Source organism: Ctenopharyngodon idella, chromosome 10 (genome assembly GCF_019924925.1).
Source record: "Ctenopharyngodon idella isolate HZGC_01 chromosome 10, HZGC01, whole genome shotgun sequence".
In the NCBI taxonomy this organism is placed as follows: Eukaryota; Metazoa; Chordata; class Actinopteri; order Cypriniformes; family Xenocyprididae; genus Ctenopharyngodon; species Ctenopharyngodon idella.
Window position 1 is genome coordinate 16,440,958 of NC_067229.1, and position 24,065 is coordinate 16,465,022.

The 24,065-nt window shown below is 37.6% G+C and overlaps 1 protein-coding gene across 1 annotated transcript; it reads left to right on the top strand.

Annotated features, from left to right (window-relative positions):
* Nucleotides 1-4,314: 4,314 nt before the first annotated feature.
* Nucleotides 4,315-22,325, top strand: impg2b (interphotoreceptor matrix proteoglycan 2b). The gene is made up of 15 exons (XM_051911348.1): nt 4,315-4,581; nt 4,689-4,850; nt 5,061-5,119; nt 5,238-5,258; nt 6,702-6,955; nt 8,039-8,097; nt 9,734-10,007; nt 10,085-11,922; nt 12,560-12,779; nt 14,528-14,738; nt 14,825-15,013; nt 16,916-17,117; nt 18,873-18,952; nt 21,254-21,325; nt 21,435-22,325. The coding sequence occupies exons 1-14, from the start codon at nt 4,315-4,317 to the stop codon at nt 21,288-21,290; spliced, it is 3,873 nt and encodes a 1,290-aa protein (XP_051767308.1). The 3' UTR covers nt 21,291-21,325; nt 21,435-22,325.
* Nucleotides 22,326-24,065: the final 1,740 nt, after the last annotated feature.

Consider the following 24,065-nt stretch of genomic DNA (forward strand, 5'->3'; position numbering starts at 1 on the left):
ATACTAATTGAATGATCCGAAACACCAATTTTTATCTTTAGCCAGGCATCCAAGGAAGCTAATTCTGAGCACACACTGGTGCTTTGCAGACAAAACCACCCATTAATAGTTAAAGGTGGATACAGACCCCTAGTTTCAGTGTGCAAAAATTTAAATAATACCATTAGTCCCTGCTAAAGCTAGTTCACTTTCCGCTAGCTTTAGAGACATAGCATTCCTTATGGTTCAGCTTTTTTTCTGAAGCGGAAAACTTAACTCATTTGCAATAAGAAGTTTAGATTTTGTAGTTTTGGGGTATGTTACTGACCTTTAAAAACATGCATAATTGTCTTCTTTTTCACAGACATCAGACAACGACTACAGCGCCAATACAAGCAAACGTGGCCACAACCAAAGGTCAGTCTAGTTTACAACATTGTTTGAAACAATACGCTTCTTAAACAATGGATCTGTGTTCACATTCCCTGTGTTTATAGATACTTCAAAATAAGCAGCTACAGTCCAGAAAGTCTTATTTCTATTGACTTATTTTGCAGTCTCTTGATTTACAGTAAGTTATGCTCTGATTTATCTATTGTTAATGTCCACATTAGACCCTGCAGTCATATCAACGGAGACATAGTGCTCTCTGGCTCAGGATATGCACTGCTCTCAGAATAGACATTAATCCTTTTGAGGTACTCAGTGGCTTGTAATGAAGTAGAGGTGTCAGGATCCTCAGACAAAGTTCTGCTATTTAGTCAAGTGTAACTAATTATTTGTGCATGGGCTTAACCTTAACATGGAGTGTTCCTGAAGATAATTAACAACATAAAATTAATAGATGCAATTTACAAAATGAAATTCAAAAATGACTCAAACTACCTCTTATGATGTATATTTACTCTGCCACTTCCTCTTTCTTTCTCTTTCCTCACCCAGTCAGTATTCTGGTTCCTGAAGCAGTAACACATCCACAGGATGTCACACCACAGACAATTGCAGACCGAATCTTAATCACCACTAGGCCTGCAGAGCTTCAAACAATGCTTGGAATCACCCCAGAGCCTGATCTTGACACAGCCTTTGAGTCGTCACCAAGGATAAGCACTGGTTCACCTATAGATCTCACAAGTGAGGCCACTGTGAAACCTATTTCAGAAACTGAACTGGAAGTCAAACTGGATGCTACTGAGGGTCCTGTCACATTAGATGTTACCATTCATCATGAAGAGGTTGACATAGTCTCAGAGTCTAAATTAAGGAACACTGATAGAACTCCAGAGGAGTCTTCTTCAAGAATATATAATAACGAGATTCCCACAACCTTTGAGGATTCACTAGGAATAAGCACAACTATTCCTACAGTAGTCACCAGTGATTTTACTGAAGAGCTTTATTCAGAAACAGAGTTAGCACAGGATGCTACCGATGGTCCAGTTAAGACAGCAGGTGTTACCATTGAACATGAAATTACTGTTGTCTCAGAGTCTACATTATTGAACACTGACAGAACTCCAGAAGATTCTACTTCAAAGAAATATGAGCATGATATTCCCATAAACTTTGAGGATTCACCAGGGATAAGAACTGATACTCCTACAATAAACACGAGTGAATTCACTGAAGAGCTTCATTCAGAATCCGAACCGGAGGCTGGACTGGATGCTACTCAAGGTCCGGTTAAGATGGCAGTTGTTACCATTCAACATGAAGAGGCGGACATTGCCTCGGAATCTAAATTAATGACCACTGATAGAATTCCAGATGATTCTACTTCAGTAAAATATCAGTATGTTATTCCCACATCCTTTGAGGACTCACTGGGGATGAGCACTAGTTCACCTACCGAATTCTCAAATGAGACCACTGTGAAACAGGATGTTACTGAGGGTCCTGTTACGACAGCAGGTGATAAAATTCCACATGAAGAGGTAGACATTGTTTTAGAGTCTACATTGATCACCACTGATAGAAATCCAGATTCTACTTCAGGAAAAATATGATTATAATATTCCCACAACTTTTGAGGACTCATTAGGGATAACTACCAATACTCCTACAGGAGTCACCAGTGAATCTACTGAAGAGCTTATTTCAGTAGCTAAACTGGCCATTGGGCAGGATGCTACTGAAGGTCCTGTTAAAACAGTAGATGCTACAATTCAATATGTAGAAGTTGATGTTGTGTCAGAGGCTACATTGATGCCCACTGGTAGAACTACTGGAGGTTTTACCTCTGCAAAGTATGAGACATATCTCCCTACAACCCTTGAGGACTCACCAGGAATAAGTACTAATATTCCTTCAGTAGTAACTAGAGAATACATTGAAAATTTTATTTCAGAAACTGAACTTGAGGTTGGGCGAGGTGTTACTGAAAGTCCTGTTAAATCAGCACTTGTTACCATAGATGTTGATGTTATCTCAGAAGCTACAGTGATGTCCACTGATAGACCTCCAGGAGGTTCTCCTACAAAAATATCTCCTGTTCAGAATGTCTTACCAGAGGAACCAAAGCAGACAACTCCTACAGAACTGTTAGAGGTTTCGCATGATCCCTCCACAGAAGGGTTGCCAAAAGCTGTGACAGATAAGGATGTTGTCAAAATCACATATGTGACTCTGCCAGAAAAGCTTTCACCCACTACACCTTTATATACGTCAACTGAGGTTGCTAGAAATTATACAGAGGAAGGCCTACTTGAGGAAACTTCTGTTGTATCAACAGAGGACACACCTGAAGACATAACAATTGTAACATCACTTAACAAAGATGAGGAAGAGACACCCTCCACTAAAGAGGTCAAACCTACACCAGAGGTGACAACAGTTGAAGAACTACCAGATATCGTGACAGGTAAGGAAGAGGACGTTATAACTGAGACCCCAGAGGTTGCTGAGGAGACAGCTGAAGAGATAACCAAAGTGACAGAGGAAACTACAGAAGCTTCTGATGTGTTTACTGAGAGAGACTCACTTGTGGATGAGTACATAACTGCCATTACGAAATCTGGCGAGATGATGACAGAGGCAACAGAAGTTTCTGGGGTTGAATTTGATGTTGATGTTATCTCAGAAGCTACAGCGATGTCCACTGATAGACCTCCAGGAGGTTCTCCTACAAAAATATCTCCTGTTCAGAATGTCTTACCAGAGGAACCAAAGCAGACAACTCCTACAGAACTGTTAGAGGTTTCGCATAATCCCTCCACAGAAGGGTTGCCAAAAGCTGTGACAGATAAGGATGTTGTCAAAATCACATATGTGACTCCTGCCAGAAAAGCTTTCACCCACTACACCTTTATATACGTCAACTGAGGTTGCTAGAAATTATACAGGGGAAGGCCTACTTGAGGAAACTTCTGTTGTATCAACAGAGGACACACCTAAAGACATAACAATTGTAACATTACTCAACAAAGATGAGGAAGAGACACCCTCCACTAAAGAGGTCAAACCTACACCAGAGGTGGCAACAGTTGAAGAACTACCAGATATCGTGACAGGTAAGGAAGAGGACGTTATAACTGAGACCCCAGAGGTTGCTGAGGAGACAGCTGAAGAGATAACCAAAGTGGCAGAGGAAACTACAGAAGCTTCCGATGTGTTTACTGAGAGAGACTCACTTGTGGATGAGTACATAACTGCCATTACGAAATCTGGCGAGATGATGACAGAGGCAACAGAAGTTTCTGGGGTTGAATTTGAAGACACTGGCACAGACAGAGTAACAGTTCTTGAAAACTTCCTTGAAGATTTTCTGGGAGGAAAAAGTCATGCTACTGCTGAATTAGGGGATGTAACTGAAGCTGCCTTCTTAGAGGAATCATCTGAGGGAAGTACTGAAATGTTTTTGGTTAAAGAGAAGCCCACAGAAACTTCTACTAAGTTCACAAGTGTGGCCACAACTGGAATCACACCTGAGGCTACACTTGATACCTCTTTTGACATTGGTACCACTGAAACTGACATTGTAGCATTTGTACCTGAAGGCATGAAATATAAGCTAGAAGAAATGCCTAAAAAGGTTGATGGGGAAACACATTTTGACACAATGCCAGACATTACTGTTACAGAGGTGAAAAAGGTATACTGGCAACTGCCATAAATGAGGGCATACATGAAGTTACAGATCCATCAAAAATTATAGAGGAGACACAAAAAGTTGTGGTGGAAATCATACATGAAGTCACAGAAGAGACCAGAGGAGACTCCTCACCTGAGACACCTAAAGTCGCAACAGAGATACCTAAGGTCGAAGCTGATGTCATAAAAGAGACAACTCATGTCATATCTCAAGCAACTGAAGTTATACTGAAAACAAGTGGAGCCATGTCAGAGACACCTGAAGTCACATCTCAGACACCTTTGTCGATATCTGAACTTTCAGAGGTGCCTGTGATAGTACCTGAAACACCTGACATACATGATGTCCAACTGCAACCTGCAGACTATGACACCCCAACTCCTATCTTGAAAGTGGATGATATCACGGCTGTACTGAATGACTTGACAACTACTATTCAAAAGACTTTCTCCACCACATTACAAATCTTGCCACAGGACATTTCCAATGATATTTTAGATGAAAACAATATGGTGAGCACATTCAATTTATAATTATAAGAGTTACTTAACTTAAGACCTTTTATATAACTTCTTGAACTGAGTAATTCCTCTTAAACTTTTCTTAAAAATATATATAGATTGGAAATGAAATTGATGACATTGTGGTCAGACCCGTACGTCCTGTCGGAGACCATGTTGTGGAGCTGAGTATTAAGCTAAGAGGTGAAAGTTATGATGATGCTCTGAGAGATCCATCAAGTCCCTACTATCAACATCTATCGGAGCTGTTCATTGATAATGTGAGTTGCATCTATCTATCTATCTATCTATCTATCTATCTCTCTCTCTCTCTCTCTCTCTCTATATATATATATATATATATATATATATAGTGATAAAAGTATGTGGGGAATGAAACATTTAAATTATTAAAATCTATAATCTCATGCCCATCAGGGTACATATATACAGTAGTGTATGTTTATAGCTTATCCTTTCTTTTGTTGAAGACTGAAGAGGTGTTTAAAAGGCTCCCGGGTTTCAAGAAAATATTTGTCCTTGAATTCAGGTACATTTTTAATGGTAATTTACATGATTATATTAAGCATACAGATAAAAAAAGTAGAAAAATGGAATATATGTTGATTTCTTTATATTGCTCTTTTTTTCTTAATAAAATATCCCAGGCCACAGAAGGACATTGAAGGGTAAGTATCCTTACTTTTATTTGGCTCTGGATTTAAATGCATTGATTTTATAAGTCACAGTTAATCACATATCAAAATGAAGAAAACAGATAGGCCTATTAATATTATTTGGGCTATCACTACACTGTGCAATGTTTCACTCGGACCTGATAAATCCATCTCTCCACCCTGCCATATCACACAGCTGCGTGACCCATATCTCCTCCAAAACATCTAATGAGAAATTCATGTGCTTGAATTTTCCACCCACCATGTGTAGTGTTTTATAAAGCATTGCTCTGAAATCACTTTCACACTGTTTTCTTGGTAAGGTCATGTGCTTGCAGCCTCATTAGCCTTGCAAAATCAATCCACTGAAAGGATGGTCATTCTCATTTAGGCGTGATATATCTTATGTGTGTGTGTGACAAGTCACTGTGCTAAATGCATGTCCAGTTGCCAAGCATGATGGGATTAAATGCTAAATGCTCTCGGCTCTCAAGTGTCATCATGGCAAGGTTTCCCTGTGATTTATCAGTGAGGCCTCGGTTAAACCACACAATGGATAACTGCATATTGTGAGCTCCATGAGGCCACTTAAACCACCTGAAAACAGAGATGTTCTCACTTAAATCCACATAAAGCTAATTAGCATTTCTGATGTGCCAGGGAATTGAATCCTGATGGAGATTTTGTCTGTCATGGGAGAGAAAATTAATCTGGTCATAAACTCATCAGGTTTTTCTAACCCTTGTAGAAAAATATGTGGCAAAAAAAAAAAAAAAAAAAAAAATCTAGGTCAGCTCTCCTCGCTCCTAATTCTTTTTTATTTCCCATAGTATAACCAACAGCTGGCTGCTGAATATTCTGTGGCATATTTGGTTGCTAGCTTGTTAATAGACTGGAATTTTATTTTAGCCACCCTGCTACAAAACAGAAACAGCCTAAAGTGTTTAGCCTGTCTCTTAGCCTGTCCATGCTGTCTGTTCTGATGATTTTAGAGATGTTTTGGGCACTTTTCAGCTGGCAAGACAGAAGGACCAGCAGGTTAATGAGCTAAACCAGTTTAACCAGGCTGAGAGACTAGCCAGATTTGCTTAACACCAGCATGGTAGTGCTGGAAGAACAATTAGTTAATTTCAAACCAGCTAAAACCAACAAGCCATTTATTTTACTTCAATACTTACAGTACTACTAGGCACAGGAATGATGTAAACAAAGTTGTACAACTGATATACAACTGGTTAAATATAACAAATAAATATGACAAACTGACAAAACGTCATTAAACAGATGGCAAGCTCCTCCATGACAAACTCCAACTCCTGCTCTACTGTAGATCAAGCTGTTAATTTATTTCTAAATGTTGCCTTGAGGCCAATTTACAGCCAGTAAAGCCTTTGACAAAACATATTATGTTGTTTTTTGACCGCAAAGAGTCACTGTTTTCTTTTCATTCCTCAGAGGCCTGGCAGTGGTGGTGCACTACGCTGTGGTTCTTGAGGGCGAGGGTGCGGGAATAAGTAATGAGACTATGGATTACATAAACTTGCATTCCAACATGGTTGAGAACTCCTTCACAGATCCCGATGAGCTTCCCACTGTGGTCTACACAATCACAAACTTCGTAAACTACATCACTAATGCCCTACACAAGGAGAATTTCATCAGAAACACCACTCTGGATGTGGACCCTGATTCTTTGCAACTGGAAAATGGTAAGACATTCTCTAAGAAATAGAGGCACATTGTGGATCCATTATAGGGAGCCCAAGACATCAGGGTGTTGAGTTGAGTGGTTCCACATGACTGAAACAAGTAGAACCCAATAGAATCAACCATGTTAAACTAACTAGAATCAATTGTGTTCATTTAACTTGAATGAATGGTTTTAGTTTAAATGAAATAAATAGTTTTCATATAAATTGATTTTTACAAATGATCCTACAATTAATGCTTCTTGTCTTATGAGTTACATAACTTTTGTGATGTGATGTTCTGTGTTGGCAGTCTAGAAGTGATACTGGTCTCATCCAAGGTAGCGTTTCCCTAAAACATCGTAAGCCTAAGTTCATCGTAGCTCCATTGGTGGTAATGGTTCTACGATCAACTTAGGCTTACAATGCTTTTGGAAAACACAGCCCAGAGCACTACCATAGTGAATACTTTTTTATTAAAGTAATTTGAAATTTTGTTAATAGGTCCTCAACCCAAGCACAAGTGCAACACTTCACCACAATGGTAACCCCACAACTATTAACATAACAGAAACTTTTAAATACCAACATAATAGAACAGTAAACATTAAAAAGTCTCTCCATTTTCTCATCTTGCTAAAAACTGCTTAAAATAACACTTTATTTCAACATTTACTCTCCCAGTTCAGCCCCTTTGCAAAGCATGATGGGAAGTGAAAGTCCTGTTTGATTGAGTCCTGGTTGCTTTTACTTGATATGAAAACATCAAGTTAATTCAAAAAGTAATTGTTTCAAGTCAATTTGAAGCAATTAAATTTGAACCAGAAACCTGATACAATGGTGTTGAATCAAAATAAGTTGTTTAAATAAAGTGAACAGCATCAAAAACATCATTTTTTTGAGTGTATCTTCTTACACTGCTTGGCTGTATGCGGTTTTAACAGAAGCAAGGAGCCTTCATGGTTCTTATCTCTGGTTTTGGCAGACTAATCTTGCAGCCCTCAGAGCCAATCTCTCTTGAAGAAATGCCAGTATGGGTATGAACTGTGCTTGAGCAGTTTTAAGTATAATTTGATATGATTTGTCTCTGTTTTGGCTTCACAGTGGAGACATCGCTGCCTTCCAAACCAACAAGCAGACCGATTGACTCCAGTGACATGATGGTGAGTCAATGGTCATTGGCAGGACCACCCAGTAAACTGGTAACCATGAGTGTCCAGCCCAGAATCCCATTTCAGAGCTGCAGTTTAGGATTTAGGTTTTATTTTCACCTCATTGCAGTGCAATCACTTTCAAGTGTGAATGTGAATCCTTCCAAAGCTGTTAAATGAAAAATGAGTCACACTAATGGCAATCACATGTAGGTTTTTGTTGTTACATGATAAGAACGATTACCTTGCACATAAATTCGGTTTTCATAGCATGTCATTAAAACAGATTATAGCACAGCTATGGGATAATACGGCAGGTCTGTAAAACTATTCAAGTCAATTTTCCAGCTCAAGTATTCTCTAGACACAAGTAAGCATGCTATTTTATGAAAATTGTTTAGCTCAGGCACTATGAAATATTGAAAAGAATCTGTTTTTAATCTCAGTGTGACATATATTTATTGCAGAGGCTGAGCAGTCTGTAGTTTAATTAGAAAGACACGTTGGATACCAAACATGGCAATAATCTTAGAATTTACTCTCGGTTTTTCCTCTTACATTTGACAAAACTGGCACTTTTTTCAATACACTTATTAAGTAGATTTACTGTCTTGTTTTGGCTGGTGCGTTATGTCCATGCCTGGATCTGGGAACATGTGTTCTCTCTCTCAGGTAATAGTATGCTTGCCTCCAAAGACACATGTTAGTTACTAAAAGTCAATGCAAGAAGTTAATGCCTTATCTGATCTGTCCTGTATAAGATGGATATTAGTTTGTGTGGTCAGCTGTTAAGGCAAATTAGAAACCTAACTATAGGGTTCTCAAAACTAGTTCTATAGGATATTGTGTAGACAGTCAAGCCATTTGTCCTGTATTAAATGATCAATGGACCTAATTCAAGAAATACGAGTAGAACTAATTTCTGTGTAAATTGGTCATGAAACCATTCTTATGTAAATTGTCGCACTGAACTGAATGTGACAGTTTACGTAAGAATGGTTTTACGAATGATTTACACAGAAATTCGTTCTGCTCGTGTTTCATGAATGAGGCCAATGTGTGCAACTGACGGTGATCTAGTTCCAGTAGCACCTCACTCATTACTTGCATGAAAATAAAATGGTGTGAATGACTCATGAATGTATATACAACCAGTCATTATGTATACAACATGACATATTCCAAATCTGCATGAAGGTTAAATGGGAATGTCTGGTGTATGGAACAGCTAAAACTGTTTTCTAGTAAAATATGCATCATCCAATGACCCATCTAGGAACAGATCCTTTGGATGGTGTGAATATCATGTGCATCTGAGATTTTTTTTTTTTTTTAACTGTCTATGCAATTTTTCCACTGACATTTCTCTGGGTAAAAAAAAAAAAAAAAAAAAAAAAAAAAAAAAATAGATGTTTTCTAGTGTAATTTAGTGAGAAGTTTAAGGAAACTTTGTACTTTTTTCACTCTGCCCACCTTTTTTGATGGTCAAATGGTGAGACATAATTTTAATAACTGACACATAAGGACATTTAGTGGACATAGGCCAGAGTATGGAAAGTTAAAAGGGCTTTTAGTTTATCTTTTTGGCTTATATTTAATTCTTAACAGTCAATACTAACTAACTAACTAACTAATGATTAAATCCTAGGATAATGTTCTTGCATCTGAGAAACCACCAGATGTTCCTGGGCAGGAATTATCCAACAATGACATCTTCATTACAAACAATGGCTTCTTTGACCCTGATCACACTTTTGATCCCTGGATGAATAGACAAAGTAAGGACACAAATGCAAATGATGTAATCATCTTTGAGGAAAGTACCACTCTGTCTCCCGCAGAAGTATCTTTGAAGAATTTGGATATTGAGCTTACCTCTAAATCTGAGACCACAAGTAGTGCACCTGCTCCTGGTGCAGAAAGTAAGTCTTATCTCTTGTGAATTATTTCCTCATTAAAGGCAGTAACATGGTTCTAAAATGTTGTTTTCTTGTTTCAGACGATGGTATTCTTGAAGAGGAGGGATTCTTACAGACTGCAGCTACAGTCAGTCCTATCACAGGCACGATAACTGTTGCCTTACCTACAGAATCACCTCACGAGATAGAAAAGACACCAGTTTCTCCAGTGGAACCTCCTGATGTTGAGCTGACTACTCAGAGTGATTTTATAGATCTGGGCTCGGGCTCAGGTTTCTCTGGGGATTACCTAGGTCCTGACATCTGGCCTTGGGTGTCAGGAACACCACAAGAAGTCTTGATGGACGATGAGGATGAGGTACAGGTACACCAACCTCAGGAAGACCGGGGAACTATAGAGGAACAGCTTGAGCCTCAAGACCTGCCACCTGAAGAGCCATTCTTGGACAGGGTTCTTGTGACACAAGACATTCGTACCCATCCTCACTACACAACAACTGACCAAGCCCCAGTTTTCTTGACTATGGAGACTTTGACTGTCGAGCTTTCTATGCAGACCCAAGTAGCCCCTGAAGGATATGATGACTATTTTCCAGATGAATCTACCACTATGGCCACACATGTGACCAATCGACCCTTGTTACATGTCTATACTTCAGCAGAAGCTCAAGATGTGGGTTCATCACAAAGTCCTGATACAGTCAGTTCACCTACTGATAAAGACTATACAGAACGACTTGTTATGCCCACTGTGATCCCACCAAGCACAGCAGTAGCTACGGATGAGTATACTTCAACAGACAGCAAACAGAATCAGGAAACTGTGGGTGCACCAGTTGTAACGCTGGCCTCCACAACAAAGTCAAATAAAATCCCTTCATCCACGCAGTTACCTGTAATCCTAGACATTGATACAGTTTCTGTGGAAGGTCCTACCACTTATTCAGAAGCTGTTGAGCATCCTGTAACCCAAGGTACCACAGAGTTACCTGCACTCGTATGGCCAGAGGTGGAAGAATCACATGAAGAAGTCAAGATTCTAGATGAGGAGATGGAAAGCATCAAGCTTGTGCCTACAGAAAGCCGAGTTACTGAACTGTCAGAAGATGATTTAGTTAGGGATGAGATCTTGGTCGCAACAACAGCCTCAACATCAATAGCCACTGATAGACCAAGTTTAGATCATTCAGCTTCCCTGTCTCCTGAGAAGGACTCTCCGTTTACTCGGATATCACATTCATCAATAGATGAGGATGAACCTGTACCAGAATCAACCACAGAACCTCTACCTACCCAATCATCCACTCATTCGGCTCTTCAAGAGACGACTCCAGAGACTCCAACTGTTGCGGTGCACACTTATGTTGCAACTGTTTCAGAGAATCCTGTTTTATCAGAGAATGTTGACGATGGGGATTCAACTACAATATTTCAGTCATCCACAATTTCTTTCATTCCAGATGTTTCAGAACATTTGGAGACTGTTAGTTCCACCACTGTACCATCATTTTATAAACCAACATTTAGACCTACCGACAAGATAGTTAATCTTGGAGAAACTTTAGACAACTCAGTACAAGAACACACAGTAGGGTCAAAATCTGACATCATCCTACCTCCGAAACTAGTAGGTTCGGACAGTACTACTATGAAAGTTCCTCCTCCAGTTAACCCCAATGTAACAGAATTTGAAGTTTCATTCGACATCTTCCCATTTGATGGGCCAAGCCATGGTGAAGATGATGGTAGTGGCTTCGCTCATGGGACAGACTTGGCAAGTATTGCCTTGCCAGCCAGTCCTGGAAGGGCATTAATAGTGTTTTTCAGCCTCAGGGTCACCAACATGATGTTTTCTGAAGATCTGTTCAACAAGAGCTCTACTGAATACAAGGCTCTTGAACAGAGATTTCTGGAGCTGGTAAGATATATTTGTCACATTTATTCTGTGATCTTATATTTGATGCTTAGAAGTAGCCATAGCCAATTAGCTAGGCCTTGCTCTAATTTATGGAAAGCAAAGCATCAGTAAGAAGGCCATGAGTCATTAATGACAACTGTCTTTAAACATGTTCCTAGGCAGTAATGACCTTAAGGAACCCAAAGGCATGACAGATTGTTTGGGACGGATAACCTCTATAACTATTCACTTTCACTGCACTTTTTTATACAATGAAAGTAAATGGTGAATGGTGGAACATCTTTTGTTTTTCATGGAAGTCATCAATGATGACAAAATGTTCATTTTTAGGGGTAAACTATTCACACAGGACTGACACACAGGACAACGCCAGTTTAGATTTGTTGATGTTTGTTGTTGTAGAACATTAGGAGAGTTTGTTAGGGGCTTTGCATACTATCCGTTAACTCCATTAACATTAACAAGGCTCTTGAACATAGTCTTTATGAACACTAACTAATGAGATAATTGATGGAATTAGAAACTTCAGTCACCTTCTTGACTTCCACTAACGTAACTAGGTATGTGTGACTCTGCACTGAATTGCTGCTCTCTGGAATACTCTTCAATTCCTCTTTTCAATGTATGTCTTTTCTAGCTCGTACCATATCTACAATCCAACCTCAGCAACTTCCAGAATTTAGAGATCTTGAACTTCAGGAATGGCAGCATTGTGGTAAACAGCAGGATGAAGTTTGGCAAGCCAGTTCCCCATGGCGTGACAACAGCAGTGTACCTGATCTTAGAAGACTTCTGTAATACTGCGTACCAAACAATGAATCTTGCAATAGACAAGTATTCATTGGATGTTGAATCAGGTACTTCAAAGTACATACTGTACATATACAGACAAAACACAGAAGACAAAAAAGGGTTGGCTAATGACATCAGCGTATTTTTGGCATTGCCTGTGGCCAACAATATTCAATAAACATTATTTGATTCTTTTAAGGATAGATTCCCTGCCATATTAAGCATTTTCTGCCAATTTGAAGTTGTTTTTAAAACTCTAATGACTCATGGTTTAGTACTATTACTGTAAATATAGATCACACCACTTGTCTGAGCCTAAGACTATGAGTAACAATAGTTTTATTTTGCTATTTAGTATAATTGTTTTAGTGTGCTACACAGGGCTTTGTGACTCATACATGTTACAGGAGCTAACATTTCTTCAATTAATACCAGTAGTAAAAGACTACTGAATAATTCAAATTGAACATGCTTTAAAATGGGTGAAAAATCTTATAGACTATAGAACAATACTATTTGATAGATTTAGGGGTGAACTCTTTTGTTTTTGTCAATATGCAACCACTCAAAACACGCTAGCAACCAAATATCAATCCTAGAAACACCCTAGAATTTTGCCAGCAAGTTTTGATAACTGCATTTTACAGATACACCTCGATATTGAGCAGGTTGCTTCTGCAATAGAGGACAGAGGGTTGGGGTTATTCCAGTCTGGCTTTGGAAAACATTAGGCCTTGTTAGGATGAGTGATAGGTGGACTGATTCTGTACTGCAGACAGATTAGAGGTGATTTATTCTAGTGAGACGTGCAGCGCTCAACGCATCAGGCACGTGAGTCATATTTGTTTGTGTCCCTGTGTGTGGGCATGTAAATTCTGTCTGAGCTCCTTGTCAACACACAGCATATCTAAAGGGCAAATGCTGAAGCCTTCAAATCAGAAAATTAGCTTTGTTTTGACACCACATTTGTAATGCATTGTAATACATCCCAGTTGCTTATACAGCAAAAGTCAAATTTCCCAACTAACATCTATACTTCTAACGTCATTGTATTCTACCTTGATTAGATCAGATAAATCAATGACATGATGCTCATGTTTTTGCTTAGATACTTTTTTGCATTTATTTAGGAATACATAAATCAATTTATACAAACAATTGAAAACACATCTTCTATGATGAGTATGTTTTAATTTCTGAAATTAGGTTTTCAGTGAGTCGCACCACATGACATTTTACACTTTGAAACATTTTAAAATATAAAAAAGCAGTAAAGTATATTATTGTTATTTTGTTATTTAATAAATGATTATGCCATTTAACTGCTAACTGCTTTTTTATATTTTAAAATGTTTCAAAGTGTAAAATGTCATGTGGTGCGACTCACTGAAAACTTAATTATATTTGTAAATTAATAATTGATGTATTTGTAAAAAAGTACTTTTTATCTTCAAAAATATAATTCATTTTTTCAAATAATAATAATAATGTTGTTGTTGCTTTTTACTTGATGGTTACACTACATGACATTTAAGAAACCAACATAAATTCAAAGAGTACATTTCTAAGAACTGTTCAAAACTCCCAGTGTCTTTTTGATTATTTATATATTATTATAATCTAAATATTACTAATTAGGTTTAATTTATTTTTATTTCAGTTTTAGTTTTTATTTCTAGTTAATTATTTTAAAAGCTTTTGTTTTGTTTTTTTTAACAATGTTGCGAACACTGTCTGTGCTGATCCTATTTACATCATTTATAATTCATCAACATTATTGGTGTGAGTGTATTTGTCTTTTTCTTTCCGGCAGGTGATCAGGCTGATCCGTGTAAGTTCCAAGCGTGTAATGAGTTCTCCCAGTGTTTAGTCAACCGCTGGTCAGGCGAGGCAGAGTGCGTTTGTAAGGCTGGCTATTTTAGCGTGGACGGGCTGCCATGTCAGAGTATCTGTGACATACAGGAAGACTTCTGCCAGAATGATGGGAAATGTGACATCATACCTGGCAAGGGAGCCATCTGCAGGTGTGTGCTGTAAAAACAACTCTTAAGGGAACAGTACGGCCAAAAATGAAAATTCACTAACCCCTATGTCACACATCTTGTTTTAGGTGTCGAGTCGGGGAAAACTGGTGGTATCGAGGCGAACATTGTGAGGAGTATGTGTCAGAACCGCTGGTGGTTGGCATCGCCATCGCCTCGGTTGCGGGGTTCCTCCTTGTGGCGTCGGGCGTGATCTTTTTCCTCGCCAGAACTCTGCGAGACCAGTATGACACGGATGATTCAGAAGACCCTTTACGGTACAAACTGTGCTTACAGCATAACAAAGACATTCTTAATTCTCCAAGTAAATCATAAGATCATACTTTTGGATGAAATAAGAGGCTTATGTTTTTCTATTATCTTCAGAACAAGCAGAACTCCTTAGTGGACTACAAATCTGCTAAGTGGATATATTATTAATAATGGTTCAATTAATTTGAATGACTTGTATGGTGTTGTAATGCACATTTGAAGCATGAATCGCCTTTTTAAATGATTCTGTCAGTCTGTCAGTGCTATGAATGAATGCTGTAAATATAAACACTTTTCAATTTTTTTTTTTTTTTGAGGCCCCAAAAGGGAAAAAGTACTTATTCCAACATGTTTAATAGATTTGGTTTCCTCACCTGTTTGAAAAGAACCAAATAATCTGTGCTCTGGAACATACATATAGAGGGCATGGAAATATTTTATGGCACAATATTTTGTTTTTATGACCTTGCTGTACAAATAGGCTGGAACACAAAATATGTTCTCTTTGGTCGTTACAAAACAAATGCTCTTAGGCAAGTGATGTGCAGGTTGGATCAATTATCTTTTTTGAACAAGTTGTTCTTGTCATAAGCTCCTTCTTGAACATTTTATATCCAATACATCATTATGCTGATATGGTGATATGCCAATTTTTTATATCCATCAGCTCTAGATAACATACAATGTCCCCAAGAAGTATTTGGACACTTAATCCACACTGTATTAGATAACCATGAGTGATTTTAGATACGAAACAAATGATGTTTTAACAACTTAAAACGTGCACTAAAAATGGCCATGGGACCAGTCGGTTTAAAGTTGCAAAAATGACTCAGACAAGTCAACTTAGTTCTAATACTTGGAAATTTTAAAGTTAAAATGACATTCATATACTTTTACGCATGGCTGTCTAAATACTTTTTGGGGTCATTGTATACTGGTTTGTAATAACTTGAGAGATAATAATATTAATGCATATTGTGCATATTACTACTACTATTATTATTATTATTATTATTATTATTTATTCATTTATTTGTTTAATTATTCATTCATTAATCATTCATATACTCAAATACTTTGTACTGACTCATAATAAATCAAAATGAGAGTGAAAACCACCACTAATAATAATAATAATAATTTATTTGTTCATAATAGCTCAAAATGAGAGCCAAACCCACTACTACTACTACTAATAATGATAATTATGATATTATTATTATAAAATATTATACAATTATTTATTAATTTTAAAACTATTAATTTATCTCTCTTTTGCATCTACATTTTGTCTGTAAACATAAACACTGCAGACTTGCTTCACCAACACCAGGGCAAACAGGGAAATCTTGGCAGACATAAGATGACGTAATGTCTCTGCAGGGGATCTATCAGTGATCCTGATCAACAGGTTATAGAGGAATGAATGCCGGGACAGTAGAACATTGAGCCGCTCTCACTCGGGCTGAGATAATCCACTCACTTTTTCCGTGGCTCCACTATCTGACCTTTGGGCAGATATAAATAGGTGGGACGATCTCCTAGTTTTACGAACCCATGGCAAGGGCATCTTCAACTCCAGATGGAGTTTTTGCACAAATTTGCTGTTTTAAATACGATCTAATTATTATTTTCTGGTCCTTGACCCATTTTTTAGGTTAAAAACATCTTGCATATCCACTAAGTTTTTGTTAAATATATATATATATATATATATATATATATATAAATTAGTTTATTTAATTATTAATTTAATTTATTGACAGATATAGTAGAGAGATGACATTATACAGGAAGAGAAACATGTTTTGGATCAGATTCAAACCTGTGTTTCCCAAATTAGCACCAAGGCTCATTTTTTCTGATGCATTAATGTTGTCTGTAATCTGACTTTTTTTCCACAGATATGCAGAGAATGTGCCATCTCTAGAAAGAGCTACTAAGTACAATCCCATGTTTGAAAGCGAAGCAACTGCGGGCTATAATCAGTACTACCGCCGTTACCCAGAAACCCCTGCGTATAGCACCGGCAGTGCTGAGATCTCCACGGACTTCAGCAGCGAGGAAATACGACACATTTATGAGAACAGTGAACTTACGAAAGAGGTACTGTAATAATGCATGTGTGTACACGTTTAGACCTTAGAAGACACGGAAACAAGGTTTTGTGGGATTTGACACGGAAACAAGGTTTTGTGGGATGGAAGTACAGCTCACATGATTGTTCAGTTGACGAATAATTAAAAATAAAGGTCAACTTTCGAAAGTCGTATGCATCAAATAACAAAATAACTTTGTACGAATTCATACAAATTTGCATACTTGTAAAACAGTTCAGTTTTTTATAAAAAAGTTATGATTTTTAGAAGCATGAAGGTCCGACACCATTAAACCTAACCATCAATAAATAAGTAGATCATACAAAAACATTTGAATGAGATTGTAATTGAATTAAAATAAAATAGTTATGAATTGCCATAAGAGTCTGCTGATAAATACACAAGTAAGCAAGCGCTGATTGTACGCATTGTGTACACGTCTGTACAGTCTGCAGAATTACTTGTTATAGCGTTCACCATGCCACATGTTTGCATAGAATATTCCTCAAAAACATTCCTAAAAACACTCCATGTCCTTCAAATAAAGCACTGTTCCCTGTAGCAATGAAACTGTCATAGTCTGATATATTCACAATGGAGAATATCCTGGCAACGTTGAACAGTGGAGAATGGTCAAGCATGTCCTCTTTGGAAAACAATACTTGATGGGTAGATAAATCATATTTCTTATGTAACAGTTAGAACTGAAAGCACTAAACAGTTTTAGAGGAAAATGTATTTTATTCACTAACACCTTCAATTCAGTTTAACCATAAAACATTTAATGGAGCATTAATGAGTGCAGAACTATTACTTGTTTTTTAATTATCAGTTATGTAATTATATAGCAATATTTTTATGATGGGGTTTCATAATTTAAGAAAGAATGTTTGGAAAAATGAAGAGATGGGATGGACGTACAGCTCACATAATGTATTATATTGAATCTGGTTGTTGATCATTCAGTTGACGAATATTTAAAAATACAACGAAATCTTTCCGACAAAAAGTCATGCGAGACACAGCGATGCAACAAAAGTTTTGTCAAAACTAAAGTAATAATAGTGCAAAAAATTGATTATGAATTGAATTGATAAGAAAATGTAACTATTTTTACGAGGTGGTGATTTCGTTTGAATTCGTACAAAATTTTTTGTAAAATATAACAGTGGTTTTATGATGGAGTTTCACATTTTAAGATTGAAAGTACGGAACAAGATTTTGTGGGATGGAAGTACAGCTCACATAATGTGTTTTATTGAACCTGGTTGTTGATTGTTCAGTTGGCAAATAATTAAAAATATCTTTCGAGGTGACGATTTTTTTTTTTTTTTACTCAGTTATTTGTAAAATGTAACAATATTTTTATAATTGGGTTTCATATTTTAAGATTGGAAGTCTGGAACAAGAGTAAAATGTATAGGAATAAATAAAATGTATAGAAATAAAATGTATAAATAAAAAGGTTTGAATATGTGCCAAAATAAAATTTCAACACATCTAAAAAGTTTCCAAGATGAGATGTAAGCAAAAGAAAAAAAGTTTAAACTTTTTAGTTTGAATATAAATCAACTGCTGGGACATAAAAGTGCCTGTAATTGAAGAAACCCTTCATCAGATTCTGTGTCTCACCTTTGCTCTTGGTTTAAAGTGGTCTAGACATAGAAGTAAAAGGAGGACTGGAGCAGAGAGGTCAGTTCCTTTAGTTATATAACTGTCTATCTTCTTCTCCCTCTCTTTCACCTTCCCGCTCTCATGACAGGAAATCCAGGACCGTATTCGAATTATCGAGCTGTATGCCAAGGACCGCCAGTTTGCAGATTTTGTCCGACAGCATCAAGTGTAAGTGTTTGTTCAAACACAATCCCTTGATAATAAACCCGATTCATGTGCAACATCAGAATGCTCTGGTTTCCATATAACTTAAGCTCAAAGGAAAGCGTCTGTGAAATATTGTCGATGACCACAGAAAATATTTTGGCTCATCCTTCAGTTTGTAAAAATGAGGAAAATATGCATTTACAGTTGCAGTGAAATCTATAGGGCAAGACATTTGTACAAGGATAAGAAATTTACATTTTCAATAACATATTTCTGTATGAAAGAATAAGAGCTGCACATTTCTTCTTCACACCCTCAGAAATGTTTTGCCCCATAGACTTCTATTGTAAGAACATTACTATAAACACAATTTTTGTTTGTTTGAAAAACTGAGGAACAAGTCAGAATTACTTTGCGTGGTAATCGACTGCATATCACACATGCTGTGTTAACTTGTTTTGAACCCAGAACTTTTCTTTAACATGCACTTTGGCGACCAGTAAGAGGCCCGAGCCAAAACAACAGACTGCAAAACCACTGAACGCATCACTTACTGGAAGGCGAACTTCCCTTGTCCTTCAGTAAAACATGACCTCAGCAGCACATAAACGTAAATCAATAAATTCTATAGAACAGGGCTTGGCACCCTTAGACACGCGTACCAGTGCTGGAGGGGAACCACTGGCACACGAGCAAAAATAGCAAGAGAGATTAAAATTATATATATATATATATATATATATGGTCTATTGTTCTTGATGCATTTTGCTAACAGAATTCCTTTTTATAGAAAAGGAAAATTGGGTAAAAATAGTTTAGTTATCTTTTATAAAGAAACAAAGGTTGAAAAGTTATTTCAAGTGTGTTTTTACACATCATATCTCTCTATCTCTCTATCCGTCCATCCAGCCATCCATCGTGTCTGTCCGTCCGTCCGTCCTTCCGTCAATCCGTTTGTCTGTTTGTCCATCCAACCCTGATCAAACACACCTGAACCAGTCGAACAAGGACTATAGAATTGCTTGAAAATTACAGGCATGTGTTTTTGAGCCATTTTGGAACTAAACTGTAAGACTGTAATTTAAAAGAAAATTTCAAAATGGCACATAATGTCAAAAAGATTGCCAACCCATGCTGAAGAGAATTCTAAATTATTATAAATACACTGGCAACACATGTGACACATAGTTCTGGAAAGTGACAAAAACTATTATTGACACAATCATATATGATTGGGACTCAAAACCGGTGCCGTTGCTCAGATCCAAAAGCAACATTTAATACTAAACTGAAAAATTATTTTCATGCCTTTGAAGAGCATAGATTTGTTTCTTTTGTATCTTGAAGTATGCCTTTTTTCGAGACAGTCCATTTCTGGATATGAATTGAACTCTTTGTGCACTGGTAGTTAATATGTCTTCAAAAGAGCTCAATGTTCTGAGCTACAATAGCATGGCAAGACAAATCCAGACAGCAGGCCCGTTCGTGGGTGTTCTACCTGTGCCAGGTGCCGTATAGAGTTCCAGACAGGTGGAGTGTACCAGACTGAAAAATGAACGCTGGGGTTGAGTAATAGTTAACTGTCATACCAGCTGCAAGCAAAGGGCAGATCGCTCACTGTACTTTGGAGCCAGGCCACACACACTCAGGCTATGTTCCAAAACCTAGTAAGGTTCCTACGTAGGAGGGAGGCATTTTCGGTCTTTGTAGGCGACTTCCCAACGTGAGGGCTATTCTAAACAACTTACATTTGCTGCGTTCTTATTCTACGGCAGCAACAAGCTCAGTAAAAAATTCCAGGATGGCAGATGAAGCTGAATGATAAATGTTGATTATTTGTATAATTCATTCAGTACCGGAAAAACATCAATAAAAATAGTTAAATAAAACGAAAAAGTACTATTTTACTCCATATTTGTGTGTGCTGTGTATTTCTAAGCTAGCATCATGTTAACGCCTGGCTGTAAGTCCCCTGTGCGCTTCGCTTGTGGAACATTCAAAATGGGCACTTACAGTATAAGGTCGGTTTATTTAGTATGTCACTAGACAGCAATATAAACAAGATAAACATGACTAACACATGGAAGCACAAGTACGAATATATAAATGTAAAAATAGATCACATAATACACGTCTGAAAGCAAACCAAGAACATTCTTTGGTTCTTAGACTCAAACCTGGCAGAAAAGCTTCAGTTCGGAGTACATTTCAAGCCGCCAGTCAAGACAATAATAGTAGACGTACTGACTGATTCAGTAATGAATAAATTGTATTGCTTTGTATTCATTTGTGTACTTTCTATGTTGTATGTCTTCATTATAGAGCGTTTGACGCTAGACGAGAGAGCTCTTCTAATTAGAGTGGCAAACCAGGTTGCAAACTGCTAAACCCAAGGTACTGTACTTGAAATTATTCTCTTGTTTAACTTTGACAGCCTTACACATTATAAAAACCTTTTTTTTCCTTGACACTGCACCAATAGACATTGTATTTTTCTCAACAGACACTTGCCTTTTTTCATGAATGGAAGAAGAAGTCCTCTTTTGCCATGGTGGACTTTGCAGGAAGGTAGTTTGTGAAGAAAGTAAATGGACTAAAGATTTGATTTTATTATTATGGAGAGGTGTGCAGCCATCACAATGATGGATGGACAGATTGTGATCTAATGTAGAAAAGCAATGTATTTGTGATTATGTTTACTGTTTTTACTAATGGGCTGATTTATTACTGCAGTGTCAAGGCCATATTTATTCACACTTTAGTAACGCATACAGTATCTGTGTCATGTGACTACACCAGATAACACAACTATACGTCCGGGCATCATGTTGGTTCCTCTCTTTTTATAATGGAAAGCCTGTATTTCTTTCTTATGGTTTTTCATTTGTCAGTGCCTTTACTTTGATTCTTACTCTTTGTTTTTATTTGCAATGTGAGACATAATTTCTTGTGTCTTGTAACATGGACTGACTGAAGAGAGAACGTTTCGCAATAGATATACTATTTTAATGAATACATAGAAGAGTAGTTCCATATTTATGTTTGCAGCTTAAACATTTAACGTATTTATTTGGCCCTCGTGGCTGATTTTTTGCGAAGACACAGCTTTATTGATTAAGGATTTTCATTATACATAATTGATTTCAACTTTCCAGTGTTTCTTTTAGGGATGTGTTTTGTGTTTAGTTACTCACCTGGTTAATTTTTCTACTTTTGTAAAACACTTGCCACGCACACAAGTGTATTAAATGTATTTATTCTAAATGTTAACTTCCATTATCACAACAGATTGTTCTATTTATGTATATTTTTAATTTTATTGATTTCCACAATGATTTTCATGGTGGTCACAGCACAAGTTCTATTTTTTCGAATAAAGAATAGTGCACAATGATTTGATTTATTGTTTGATTTACAATTTATTTATTATTTATTTTTCATTTGTAAATAAATTACTTTTTGTACGCACCAGAAATTTACACATGTACAAGTAACATCAACTGTGTGCAAAATGCTTTACAGTTTGGATTAGAACTAATTTTATTTGTAGTGAAGGGTCCAAGTTTTAATTAGCTTTCATTAAGCAGTTTGTTTGTAGGCTTATTTTCATTTTCTATGAAAAGCTCTTTTAGATGCTTTGATTCTTTGTCAGATTAACCTCTTCACTATGCTCAGGTACTTAGGATAACATTTGCGTCTTTGGCCAGATGCTTACTGCTGCTAGGCCTCTGCCAAAAGCTTACTTAATGTCAAGTTGCCTTAAATACACTTGGTCACGCTGAAGGAGGTGGCTCTTAACCAATTTGTCATTAAGCTGATACTTTTATCCAATCCAAAGTCTTCTTTTGAAGCACTCTTAACCTCAGGCGGCACAACCGTGGACTGTCCGCAGGTTGGTAAATTGCATTTTTCAAAGATAGTAGTGGTTGACAAGTAGACTACAACCATTATCTGAATACACTAGGCACCAACGTTTGAACTGTCAGCAGTGGCTAATTCCTGCCAAGTGGACAAGAATTTGCGCCAACTGTAAAACTACCTAAACTTGGGGTGCTTTGCACCAGGGCACAATGTCAAAAGTTCATGGATCACCCCTTGCAGTTTGACTGGAGCAACTTGTGGGTGCCTTGTTCAAGAGCACAATGGTGATGGAATCCCCCAAAAGAACACGGATTTCCAATGTCAGGAAAGTCCCCTTCATTACACAGCCAATTAAATTTTGGCCATTGTACAAAAACAAACTGTCATTTCCCTGTATTGATGATGCATGCTAAACACAACCTGGTTCACAGTGCCATCTCACCAAGCCAAGGTTATGCAATACTGGGTTGACCATGACTGTGGAAAAAGTAAAGCAATTTCAGAACTTCCCTGGGATACTCCAATTATTCCTTTTCCTGATCCTGAGATGGACTGAAAAGTCAAGGTCAAGGAGCGGACAAGGTTTCCTCAGATAGCTTTTTTATCTTTATCTTCACCTTCTCTTCTCTGCCAACTCTTTTCAAAGGTTGTTCAGAAGACACTCGGCAAGTGGCATCAATAAAACATCTCCTTGTGCCAGTACCGGGCATATAAGGTAACTCTGCCATGGAACAAGTGACTTAACCTTTGGATGTTCAATGCCTGTGATGTGTGTCTTTTTGAGCTCAGCCCCTACAGATGGAGAAAAAGAGAAAGAGGGAATCTCCCACTTGTCGAGAGGAGAGCCACTATTATGTGGAAATGGTGAGGCAGCTTCCTTGGGATATCTTATGAGCCAACTCTCTGTCCTCATCCTTCATGAGAACCTTAAGTAACTCAGCTGTTGCGTGATTCTGGAAAAATGGCAGGCCTTATGTTTCTGATCCGAGCCCTCACTCAGTACTGGCCTCGCCGGCAATTGCCTCCAGTGGATGAAATGCAAGAAATGTTGCCTGGACCTCCAAAACCACAACACGTTTACAGTTAGCCCCCATCCAAGAACCGACTCCCCCTGCGAACTATTATAGCAGAGCCATGGAAACGCATGCACAACACAGGCCGGGAGTGGCTGAGAAGTGGCGGTGTTTCAAATCATGCACCTCTAAAAGCGGATAGTGACATCAAATCGGCGTGTGGGAAAGAGAAATATTCACCACAGCAACTGGATGGGTGA

Bases quoted from the DNA above. Each gene is read 5' to 3' on its own strand.
- impg2b (XM_051911348.1), top strand. From the start codon at position 4,315: ATGTCAGAGACACCTGAAGTCACATCTCAGACACCTTTGTCGATATCT. The intron at 8,098-9,733 runs GTGAGTCAATGG...ATTAAATCCTAG, and splicing joins TTGACTCCAGTGACATGATG to GATAATGTTCTTGCATCTGA. The intron at 17,118-18,872 runs GTACTGTAATAA...CTCTCATGACAG, and splicing joins ACAGTGAACTTACGAAAGAG to GAAATCCAGGACCGTATTCG.